At 35.4% G+C, this 12,955-nt stretch overlaps 1 protein-coding gene across 1 annotated transcript in view; it reads right to left on the minus strand.

Annotated features, from left to right (window-relative positions):
• Positions 1-12,955, minus strand: part of CEP126 (centrosomal protein 126) — a gene marked incomplete at both ends in the record, with an annotated part of 39,504 nt that overhangs the window by 17,584 nt on the left and 8,965 nt on the right. The window contains 3 exon segments of the mRNA XM_029087445.1: positions 7,185-7,380; positions 10,646-10,751; positions 12,080-12,225. Of these exon segments, the coding sequence (XP_028943278.1) occupies positions 7,185-7,380; positions 10,646-10,751; positions 12,080-12,225 (448 nt within the window).

The following is a 12,955-nucleotide window of genomic DNA, read 5'->3' on the forward strand; positions in this document are numbered from 1 at the left end:
TTCAGATAGGAAGAAAAAAACAGTAAAAAGAAACGATAGGTGTCAGGCTTACTTCTTGTCTAATCTGGAAACTGCACCTGTATAGCTAAACACATGTTTCTAAAATGAGCAAGTTAAATAGAGGAAAAAATTTGTAAGGATTGATTTTTAAAAACCTGTTCTGACAGCAGGTTAGCTTAAATTGGTAAATCTGGAGGGTGCAAGAAAAGTTGCAACTTTTAAAAACTAAGATAAAAAAAAAAATCTACCCAGTTGTGCTATAAAGGTTGAAAATAGACTTGATCCTGCATCTTACTCTCCTTGTGAAAACAAAACCTCACGGGAGCACAAAATCTCAGTTGAGGCAACCTCCAGAAATAAGTTAGGAACTAAAGAATAAAGAAGGATTCCTCACTTAAATACATACCCACTTTTACTGAGTTCATGCAAATTTAGTTAATTTACATTTATTTTGTTGCATCATACCGTTTCATCACACATTAAAGATGTTTATCATTCTCATTAAAATATTTACATATTTTATTTACTTTTCTAGCCTAGTCTGTAATGAAAGTGAATGTCACATTTTCTGGTAAAAATATATAACTGTAACTACTTATGCAGTCCTCAAAAAGCATTCAACAAATTATTCGTTCGTTTTTGGTGGTCAATAGCTACAGAGAAATAAACCTGGAAATCCCAATGATTTAATTTGATTGTATCTGTGAGAATATTACAGTATGATGTAATATTCTATGAAATAAAAATGTTCATAGAGTGCACTAGCTTTTTATGTGCTTGCATATTGTTTCTGTCATATAAGTACAATTTATTGTATTGCCTGTTGCCTGCATTATCTTATGTCCTAATGCATGAAATTTAAACCCAGCCTGTCCACATATTTGGTATTCTAGGAAAGGGAACACTTAGGAGGAGTTAAAGAGGTCACTCGTATGTCTTAAGACTTCGAACAGCTGTGTCAAGCAACTACATTTCAGTAAAGCAATAAAACAAAGAGAAAACAAGAGCCTAAGAAATCTTTCATGAGGGTAATGAAAGAACAACATTGCAACAAGTAAAATTTTAAGAGAACCTGACAAGTGAATTTTCTGCCAGAGGACTCTGTCAGAACGCTGTTACACTGAAGAGCTGCTATATGTGTATTTGACATTTTCTGCAAAAGAAGTGCTGACTGTTCATAATTCCAAGAGGTGAATGGGAACACTCTTCTGAAGATAAATGCTGGAAAAATGCTACCTAATCTGAAAACCAAAGCCCCTCACCTCTCACAGTACTTGCTGGTTTTGATAATTTCAACTGGTTTATTCACAGGAGTTCTTTGTGTGTTATATGTGTGTATAGGTAACGTTATAGTTCACATGCATTGTGAAGTAAAAGACACCAATGTTCATGCAGATGCAAAGCTACTTCTCAAAGCCAGTGAGGTGCCTAAACACCTTTACTGGTTTGGAGTTTACCAACTATGGAATGGGAAAGTCCATTAGAAAATTAATCATTTCTTTTCTATGCAAGTACATGTCACCCCACAATACTGATTTCACAGAAGATTTGGGCAGATCCAAGAAAGCAGATGCCACTGAGGCAGGATTTTGTTGCTTACGTTACACAAGAGATCCATTATATGTGCCAAACCCACCATAGAAGCTATGGAGGTGTAGGATGACCAGAGAAAAGCTTCCTATCAACACCCCTGTCTTTCCTAGGCTAACTCTTAGGTGCCTAATTTTCCCCCAAGCTATCCAGAATACAGAAACCAGCTATCTATGAACCTGAGTATTTTGAAGGACCTCATTTACCTGTTTGGAAAATCATCACAAGATGCTAGAAACACGGGTTAAAACTCCATGGGATAAAAAGAACTAAAGTTTCCAATTTTGTAGGCACTCAGGCGCTTCAGTAAGCCGTACTGAACTGAAGGACGTTTCAAGAAGAGTGATCTGAACCTGAATGTCAGGGTTTCAAGTTCTGACTTCCAGGTTCAATGAAGTCCCAAGGTAAATTTACACAACTGTGTAGGAAACAAGTTTTCAGGTAAATGTTGCTCTCTGTTGCTTTCTATTAATTAATTTAGCATCTCAGTACTCAGAGGGCTGCTCTCAGGATCTCTACTCCAGGTGCCTAACTCTCTCACAGACTAACCTAGTCATTCAGATCCAGAAGTGGAATCCATAATGCTAGTTTTTAAATACTATTAAAATTATTAATGGATTAAATATTGAGGCACTGAGCACCACAATGCATTAGTCCCCCTTTTTTTTTTCCAACCCATTAATAAATTTATTTTGAGTAGGCATCATCATCTACCCTGCAAATTTAAGAGATGAGGTGATGTAAAAATAGTATGGGACTGCATAATTGAAAGCCATCATAAGGCAAACAGACATGGAGAAAAATAGGGCATGCATATTCAATATTAATTCTAGAAGTTCTTAACTACTTAACTAATAATCATTTTAATGTTATATATAAAATGTAATGACATAATTTAATGAGCAAATTCATAATTATTTACAATCTATGTTATATTCAATGTGATTTTGGTTATCCTAAAAAAGAAGAATGGACATCAGGTAAAACTTTATCCATTTTCACTTCCCTGGAATTTCAGGTAGTAGGAGAAATGATGTTGTAAAAATATTTTGTTGATGAAGTGATTTCTAGACAATACTTCAGAGACAGAAACAAAAGGAAAACAGTTCTCGGAGATTTTTTCCCTTTTTTAAAGCAGAGAAATTATCCTCTCTCTCCATGATTGTTAAGGTCTTGATGGTAAGACTCAAAGCCCCGAAATAATCCTTTTTAGAAAAGCTTACCACCAAAGTTGTATTTATGGGGAAAGAAGAGAAGAATAACTGATGGAGGAAAGTATTTCTTCGTCTTCTAGAAAACTCTGAATCTGTCTTCCTGGTTTATTCTTATTCAAAAGTACACAAATAAGGCAAGACATCAGGGTTCACAGATTTGAATGAAGTGGAGTTGTAGAGAAAAAAATTATTAATACTATTTGATCAGTACACACCTCTTAAAATACACACAACCATACTGTCTGTAAATATAATTTTTAAAATAACCCATAGTTCAACTGAAGGAATATCTTACCAGATCTCTTTGGCTTGCTAAAAAATTAGTATATATTTTTGCAGTCTATTCAAAGCATTCCTTTTCCTTCTAGCAATGTAAATACAATGCGAAGATGGGATAGTTTTTAACATGTTTCCACTCTACCTTGTGCACTGCACAGCAGCAACTGGGGCAGAAGGTGGATTTGTATTAGGAAAATCTAAATCTTGCCAAAAGGAAAATGAGTAGGGAAATCACTCGAGTTTGTCATATAACTTAAGTGATCAACATAAGAGATATTAGCATTCAGTTATAAGTAAAAAATGGCCAACAATTCTAGATTACAAGTCTTTGAATGATCTCTTCACAATCAAGTCTGACTTCAGTTCCAACACTATTTTATCTTGATCCTCCACTTCAAAGCGTTTTCCCACTAACCAGCCCTGAGCATTCTGCAAGTGCTTGACACTTGGGAGAGACTTTGTACATGGGCACTCCTTTTTTCCATGCTGGTCTTGCCTATGAAGAGTTAGACTGACACTAAACACCTTGCAGAAGGAACTCTTGTTTAACTAACTCGTTCCAGTCATACTACAAATGCACTTGACAATGAATTCAGTTTTTCCATCAGTAATCAGAAACATCTCCATTTCATAGACACAAAAGTATAGTAACACAAACAGCTAACAGTCATACAGGTCAGGTCCCTCATGAAAGCAGGGCTATGTCCATATCTATATGTTTGCAGCATCTGTTGCTTTCATTCAGTGGAACATCACTGAGAAAATATTCTTCATTATTACTCAGAGACTTAATTCTGTATGTAACATACATAAACACACAGGCTAAAAAAATCTATTGTATTTGAGATAATGTAATAAGGACTCTCTGACCTCATGGCTTAGGTTGCAATTTCTCAGAAATGTTACCTGTGTTCCAGTCCCTGTTTCAATAAATATTGAAGAATTTTTTGCCAAGGGGAACAGTATCTATAGAAAGACTGATACTGAGTACTTCAGTGGCTGCATGGTATGTTTGCAAAAAAAGGACAGCCAAGGTAAAATTCCTGTTTCAAATCAGAAAGGGATTAAAATTTTGATTTCACAGAAACCACTTCAATAATCTAATTATGATCATAAAAAGGAGCTAAGATGAAAATACAGTCTCCATGTTGTAATCTATACCTATTTTGTCTGTGAATTAGCTCTTGCTTCCAAGTATTTTGTTTAAAAAGTAAAAAAATAGATATAAAATGTTATGTCAATCAAACAGTTTAATTCAAGTATAATGTATTTTTCTGGAAGAGCATAAAATATTGTACTGAATAAAACAATTCTGTATGGCCACCAAATTGAAGAGATGGTGAAAAGAAAAAGACAAAAGATTATATCAATAATACTATTCCATGTCACAGTTGAGCTATTTTTAATGGCAATTTTCTAAATTATTGAGTTCAAAGCAGGTGCCAGAAATGGAAAATTTCAACATAAACAGTTAACTTTTGGAAAAATTATAAACACTTGTGAGTAATGTCTTTTGGTGAAGAGCTGCATGCAGCTTTAGCTAAAGACCATGTACCAGCTCCACCTTAAAGATTCTATTTATGCCTGCAACAAAACCAGGAAAGGACTGTAAAACTAAACCTTTGATTGTGAATGAAGTTCACAATATTAATTTCTTCAGAATGGAACATATTTATGGACATATAACAATTAATAATTTGATGTACTGTCTCAGACATAACTGTTGCACAAAATAAAATCGACTGCTCTCCATCCTTTAAGTAAAATAATTTTTGAGAATGGTAGAAGTGTCACTAAAAACCTTGGTTTACTGCTGAAACTATAGAAATTTTTAGGCATGGGAAGAAGGGAACACACCAAATCTATTGGTAAGAGCCTAGATAGAACTTTATTACCCTGTAGGAAAGAAAAGAATTTTAGGAATCTTTATAATCCTGCTGGGCCTGTAAAAACAGAAACAAAGAGAGGTCAAGGGATCTCAATGGATGCTTAGACTGCAAAGCATGTGCACAGTGAAATACTTTGACAATAGTTTCAGAAAGGCAAACACTGTTGAAGTAACTTTGGACAACAGAATAAGTCTACTGAAGCCTATTCATGTCAGTAAGAGTATTATAAATAATTATAAATTATAAATTTTATTAGTAAGAGTATTATAAGTACTATTTCACATCAAGGGAAGTCACAATGCCTATGCACACCAGCACAATCCCAGTATTAAATTTCCAACACTCAGGCCTCAGAACAATGACAATAACTTTCTTGATTATTTTTCGAATCAGAGTCCAAAGCATGCAATTTCAAGAAATTCAAGTCCAAATGTTTGAAGTATAAATATTAATAATTTGAAGCTATTTAGAGGGAAGAAGCTGAGCAACCCCTAGTGGTAGCAGAAAAATACATTCTGAAAAAAAAAAAAAAGCAAAATCTTTTACAGGACCAGAGCATTTTCAAAAATACATTAATTTGTAAACACAAATCCCTGTATTATATGCAGTGACCAAAGCTGATAATAACATCTAGAAAAAGCTATAAGTAAAAAATCCTGCATGACTCGTGGTGATTTTCCCCTAGAATTCAAATAAAATGTGATAATTGTGTTTGACAAAATACACTACAACACAGTTGTCGTACGATATATTAAGAAGAATCTTTTAATAGATTTTTCTCAAAAAGATTGTATTTTTTTTCCTAATTCTAAGATGTCCTAATGTGGCTACTCCCAAATTCATCACCATTATTTATGGAGGGATTTGCAAAGACTATACCAATGAAATGCACAATGTGGTGATAAGAAAAACTTTAAAAAAGCTTAGATCTATTTGCATTTTGTTCAAAAGTGGTTATCTAGAATTCAGTTTTGTCAGCTGTCGTCTATAAATTGCCATTTGCTCTTCCTTCTTTTATGCTTGGAAATAAAACCATTCAACAACCATGCCAGTACAAACTGTACTTTCTGTCTCCTCAACCTTTTTGAGGTGTACCCCAGTTGAGTTTTTCTGTGTTAGCCATCAGCTGCTCAAGATTCTCATGAATACCCATCAGAACAAAGGAGGTACAAAGACTGAGAGGAATGTGCCTGAAAACACCAATATCAAAGAACTCAAAATATATCTGAACTGTGTACAGTCTTTCAAAAGTGATCCATACAGATGTACAAAAAGGAAAAACCCTTGCTCTATTGTCACCAATGATCCCATGCCTCTAGCCATCACCAATATAAAGGGACAGTGCTTCATAGTGTCAAGGTCATTTCAGACACCACGAGTCCACACACCAGTAAATAATATTATAAAATAAAAGAATGAGTCCATAATTATGTCCTCATGTTTAAAAAAAAATTAATATTGAAGACAATGTTTCCAAAATCAAAGACCACACTGACATTCCTAAAATTACACTTTAAAGTGCAGTTGTAAGAAATAATTTTGTAGCTTAGTTCTTCTTGATTTTCACTGTTTCTAAGGTGACTTTTGAAACTGATTTTGGATCAAAAAATTAATTTAGGGAGAAAGTTAATGGGCTTGTTACTGGAACACCTGCATTTATTCCAAACATGACAAAAAAGGATCTCAAAAGACTTGAAGTCAATCCCTAAGAAATCATCACACATGGGGGAAAAAAATCCAAGAAACAAACCTCCCCCCAACATTTGACCTACCATAATTACACTGCTATAGCATTTTGTGCTGAGCTGTAGCAATCAGCAAAGCAGAAACTTAAGTGTGAAATGCAAGCCCTCAATTTAAGTTTGGAGCTAGCACAAGACTCCTGTGATAGACTAATGGTTAGCTACTTCAGAGCCAGGAAGTCTGACATACAAATCTTACTTTCACAAACAGAAAGACAATGTGACACGTATCTTTGAAGAATTAGTGAAAATATTCTTACAAACATTTTTAAAGATCTCTGATTTCTTATTAAAAAAATATGTAGAATTTTCCTATAAATAATCTATTGGTAAGGCACAGTGCAGCATGCCCTCAGGTGTTGTCTACTTGGTAAAGTGTGCTTAACAGAATTTCCATTTTTATCACATTCAAGAAACTTTCTAGTACCTTTAAGAAGCATAATTTAATGAATCACATGAAAATATCATACCTCCAAGTTGCTGAGATGCTGTTTTTCAAGAAGTTGTTGCATTTCTTTCAGATTTTTCTGGAGAAGTTGGTTAGTATCTGTGTTTGTTCTACTCTTCTCTTTTATTGTTTTATCCCAGTCAACCACTGCTGAAATCTGCTTCTGATGGAAAGAACTGTTTCTAGATGCTGATGAGGATGAAGTGTCATCTGTGGTTCTTGATGCAAGCAAATAACTTATTACTTTGGCTTATTTCTATGCATCAACTGTACACTTTTAAACATGTTCCTTTCCAAGAGTATACTTCATCAGTAAATGCCTGGCAAGTGAAGGACAGTTATACTATATGTAACTACAGGTGATGCTGTTAGTACTGTCTAAAACTGTCCAACACTTTCCATTTTAAACATTCTCTTCTGTTATTTATAAATAGTCAGACTTTTCTGATTGAGTTGTTGGGTGGCTGCCTCAGGCTGAATTAATCTGGAAAATGTCAGCCAACGGTTTGGTCATTTACAGAAATGGAACACAGAGGGGTTTTTTTTAAAAAAAGCAAAATGGTCTTTATTTTTCCATAAGGTTGGCTTCTATAGAGGATAACTACATAGTGATACTGCCAGATATTCCCTTACTTCAAATAGCAAGAAGGCTTTGTAGTATCTAGAGATCCCAACTCTATTGATGAGGTGTAATGTCAGCAATATGGGAAATTTATATTTGCTACATGAAAAGAAAAAAATCTTCAGAGTAGCTAGTGTAGCTGGGTACCATGGTGAGGGCAAGCACAAACTAAGATAGAGAAAACCACTGGTTTCTACAGGATGAGAATTAGCAAGAACCATGGGGCTGGTTGACACCCAGGAATTAAAGAAGCCAAGAAACACGTGAAGCCAAATGACAAGGCAAATGTGCAGAGACTAGGAAAGCAGGGGGTGTGTAAAAAGATATGTTCAAGAATAAAAAGCAGACAAAACTGGATCAAGGCTGCCTAAAATCTCTAGGAATAGGAACCAAGTTTTGGAAAACAAGAGTCAAGAACTAGGTAGATATCAAGGATGACAAAACCAAAAAATAAGTAGCTTTAACCAATAAGAAAGGTAGGCATTAACAAAAAACCCCAAAATAAGCATACCCCAAAGCCCACCAGCTCATAGGCTGATCAGTTTTAGTCTTCTGGAAATACAGCTATTGCAAGGTTGCCAGCTATGCTTGACTACTTGAATTGGTTGCCTGACTGCCTAGGTGGAAAAGTTTAGCGATGGACACTGACTCTGTCTTTTGGCTGCAAACTAGTTCAAGGGCCCTAAATGCCCTCAGTCTGGCTTGATCCAAGGTGGATATTAGGACAATAGAAAATGGAAACTTTAATCGCATCAAGACTACTATGATTTTTAAGAAGATGTTATACAATACCCTGAACTAAGCAGAGACATATAGCAGAGTCTAAAAAGGCATTTATTATTTCTGCCAAGATGGCTGATAGCAAAAAGGGAGAAAAACGTCTCATATTTATTTATAGAACTCAGAAAACTTCATTTTGTATTATTCTGAATGGGAGATATCCTCCCTATCCAAAAACTTTCTGTACCTATCCACTTTTAAAGACTTCATTATTGTTTTGTGGATCAGACTGATATACACCTGACCCCCCAAAAAATGTGTTTGGGTTTTTTGTTTGGTTGGTTGGTTGGGTTTTTTTTGGCAGAGGAAATTTCTTCATGTCTATTTGGTTGTTTAGACCATTTATATTTATAAAAGTTTCTACACTCCAACTTTTTTCAGAGCACATTTTTGATTTGTCATAATTAAGTTTCTGTCCCATGGCTGAACCTAATAAAATACAGCTGGTTTTAAACATAAGCAGAGAAATATATTGTGTACAAAGAGCAGCACACCATTTATACACCTAATGTGCACACATCCCAATCCCTGTTGGCTAATGAGTTCACCAAAATCTTTGCTTCAGCATTTAATAACTAAACCTTACGAAAAGCAGAGTAGCTCTGCTTCAAGCACACAATACAATCTCTCACTCATTAGGTGTTCCAGGATTTTTGCCTTTTTCCAAGAGGAGGTAATATGTCTCCATTGTTTCATTTAAGTTTTTACAACTTTTTAAACATAGACATTAAGAATTCTAGAACTCTATAAAATTCACCTATACTCAGTTGGGTCTGCAGCCATATTTATCTTGAATAATTAATACAGTATTCATTTCTTCTGTTAAAAAGGGATTGTCAATGAATTCTATACATTCTATTTCTGAGGGAGGGTGAATTCTAAAGATGACACAAAATTTTTGGTTTGAGTGTTCAGAGAAGTGTAAGAAAACATAGAAATACAGAAAGGGATCTGCTGCCTCATCTGAGTTAGTTATTATCTGTCCCAAAACTTCCAATTAAAGGGATTATAAGACATTTTTAAAGCTTTATAATTCAGAACGGATGAGTTTTGAAGAACCTTCACCTTTGAGAACCTTCTCAAAATGCTATTCTGTATCAAAGCTTACTTGGATGTATTGATTTGCAAGAAATTTATTTGCCCTCTATGAGAATTTTGCACAATTTTTGTAACCAAGTCTGAAAACACAGAAATGCCACTTTTATGACCCACACAAACCACAGCTCCCAGACCAAAACTAACAGGAGCAATTCTGCACTAACGTCTTCTGCAGCAGACCAGAAGAACCTATGCTGCATAGCACATGTTCAGTTTGAATCTCAGTGCTTAGTGCTTAGATTGTGTGAGATGCAGACAAAAATGCACAGAGTATTTTCTGCCATGAGGAAGGGAGGCAAATGGTTGGCATTAGCATAAGCAAAGCTTTATTTCACATTAATTTGTACACCTTGCCCCTATACACAAGCCTGTACTGCAGTAAGTTAATTCTTTTTCTCTTATTACCATGCCCCCAATATTCTCTACACCCTCCTTCACCCACCCCATACGGCTCCTACCAAAGCCTTCTAGTTACCAGCTGGGGAAGAGGCAGCACGTTCTGTGGTGGGTTCCAAGATATTTGTGTGCTGTCTTATCCGTATTAACTGGCTTGTGACCTGCCAGTTGGTCAATGTGGACTCAACTTTTAAGCCTTTTTCATGCTGAGGTCACTTGTTTCAATAATTTCTTCCTTGCTCAATTGCATCTAGACAGAATACTTTATACTTCATAGAACAGCAGATGGTTTGATAATCGTGGCAGTCTGAGTCAGGCTTTAACTGAATGGGGACCGGGTTAGCCTGGACTATTCCCAGAATTCTGCTGAAGGGAAAAAGTTTGTGCCATCTCCTCTGCTGTTTTACCAAATGAACACAAACAACTCAAGGATGTTTCATAATGTTTCACTGGAACAGTTCACAGAAATGCTTTCTTTGCCACTAGAGAAATGACCTATAATTTCTTAAGGAGTAATTGTCTGCTGTTTATTGAATACACTAAGCAATTTACTTCCTTTGATCATCAGAGTAAACAGAAATGCTTACCTGAAGTTGGTTTTGTTTCTGTTGGGCAAGCACAGTCCTGGTGTTAAAACTGATCCTTTAATTCGTTCAAGCGCTTCTTCTAACTGAAAAGCTGCTTTTGTCTGGACTGGAGGGATTAGAGTAAAAAACACAATGGAAAAAAATATTTTTAAAATTGGAATATTTTACCATAAATGGTTTGGTTAAGTTTCTTAAGTTTGGAAGCTTAAATCCAGACTGTTACAATAAACTGAGTGGTTTAGCATCATTAGACATGCTGGAGCATCTCTAGTTCCTCTGAAACAAAATCCCAGTCTATTCAAGTGTTTACAGTAACACATGTATTCAACAGTTTTGCTATTTGTTTTCAGACTGAACTGTTGAAAAAGTAGGCAGTTAAAAAACCCAGCACTAACTTTGTTTTTACATCATGATTATTCCACTTATGCACTAAGCCAAATTTACGGCTTGCAGATATTTTATAGAGGCCAAATTGTGACTTAATAATCAAATCAGTGGAGAAAGAAAGAGTCCAGACAGGCACAAGATGTTGACTCTTTAAAGTAAGCAAAAGTAGGGTAGAAAGTGGCAGAGGCAGAATTGCTATAGAGGAAAACCAAGAAAAAAACCTGTGATTCGTTACATTGCTACTCAGTCTGGGCTGTCAGTAGAGCTATGAAGAAGCCCTAAACCAGTACAGTTCTAGTTTGTTATTTTAATCTGACATTTGATCTTGAAGTCAGAGACATTACCTCACAGTTGGCACAACTGCAGTTGTGAGAGTAAATCTGTTAAAAAATACCTAAGTAATATACCATATCTTAAGAGTTTCAACACTGGAAAGCTGACTGGAAATCAAACTTGGCTGATGCTGTTAAAAACTCCTGCCAATCTGCACTGATCCCAAGAAAGCAGGAACTGAGTTGAAGTGCTCATTACTTCCCAGCAGCGAGACAACAGCTTAAAAAGCTGACTAATTCAGCAAAAGTTATGTAATGCATTAATATATGCTAGGACTACTTTTACTTAATCATAAACAAAATGCAGATTCCTGAATATTTCATATTCAGGGCTTCAAACAGGGGGTCATTATACTACCCTAGTAACTTCCAGTGGCCACGTAACACTTCACACCCAGCTGTGAAAGCACAGTATTGTAAGCAATAGCACACTGCAGTGAAAAAAATGAGGAAAACCCAGGAAGCCACAATATCCCAAGGAGGTGATGTACTTACTGTGACTGGAATGTAATGAAATATCTCATAATACAGTTAAAAAAATAAATTAATTCCCTCTATCCGCTTTTGTTGTATGTATCAGATCAGCGCTTCTTGTCAGTTAAGTTTTGCTTTTACTAATAAATTAAATTGTGACGTTGATTGTTCTGTTTGCCTTAATTACAATCTATTAACAGAAAAGTACTTGTGAATAATGGTTAAATTTCAATTTACAAACCTATTCCCTTGTGCTGAGAAAAAGGCAGATGAGCACGCAGGAACTTATCAGTTGCTTCCTGAAGTTTAATTTTCCTCTGCTGCAGAATTTGTTCTCTAAGTTTTTGCTCTTTTTCTTCTTCTTGCTTCCGTCTTTCTTCAAAGGCTCTGTATTTGAGAAGCAAAAGTAGATGACCCCTATGTTTTCTAATTACATTTACCAAAGTATTAGTAGCTTGCTTAAAGATTTGCAATTTTAGTACAAAAGTTTGCTTGTCCATAAATTAAATTCTATAAACTTCAGCACAGCTGGATTTTTATGGTTTGTCTGAATGTAAATGGGACAGTGGGTGGTGTAGAAGAGACATATGATAGTATTTTTAATTTTTAGCCACAACCAGAGATTTGATTCCTTTTTATTTTTGAATTAACATGCAGACTCCATCAGTTCTTGTCACCAATGTGACTGTTGCCACAGTCTTTACATTACCACATAAATGTATCACAGTGGGCAGATCAATAGGAAAGTGAACTGCAAATGCTGTGTGCATGTGACTTTCACAAGCTGTCGAGGAAATAGTAGCAGCTTAAAAGTTGTTATTCAGAAATAACACAAAGGAACTACAGCTTTTACCTATAAATAGATAAGATTTAGTATCAACTTCTAGTTGTTGAGAAGCTTCCTGAAAGACAATCAGATTAGTAGCACAAAATGGGATAAAACAGTAACATGAAACTATGATTGATCGAGGAATCAGTTGTTAATATAAAATACGTTAAACGTGTCCTTCTACAGGCTAGAAAGCAAAGCAGGCTCTAATCGAAAACAACCATTGTCATACAGCTTTCCTTTGGTAAGCACAAGCTTGATGAAGCTATGTGGCCTTTTTATTCCTGC

Source organism: Antrostomus carolinensis, unplaced genomic scaffold, assembly GCF_000700745.2.
Source record: "Antrostomus carolinensis isolate BGI_N321 unplaced genomic scaffold, ASM70074v2 scaffold19601, whole genome shotgun sequence".
Classification (NCBI taxonomy): Eukaryota; Metazoa; Chordata; class Aves; order Caprimulgiformes; family Caprimulgidae; genus Antrostomus; species Antrostomus carolinensis.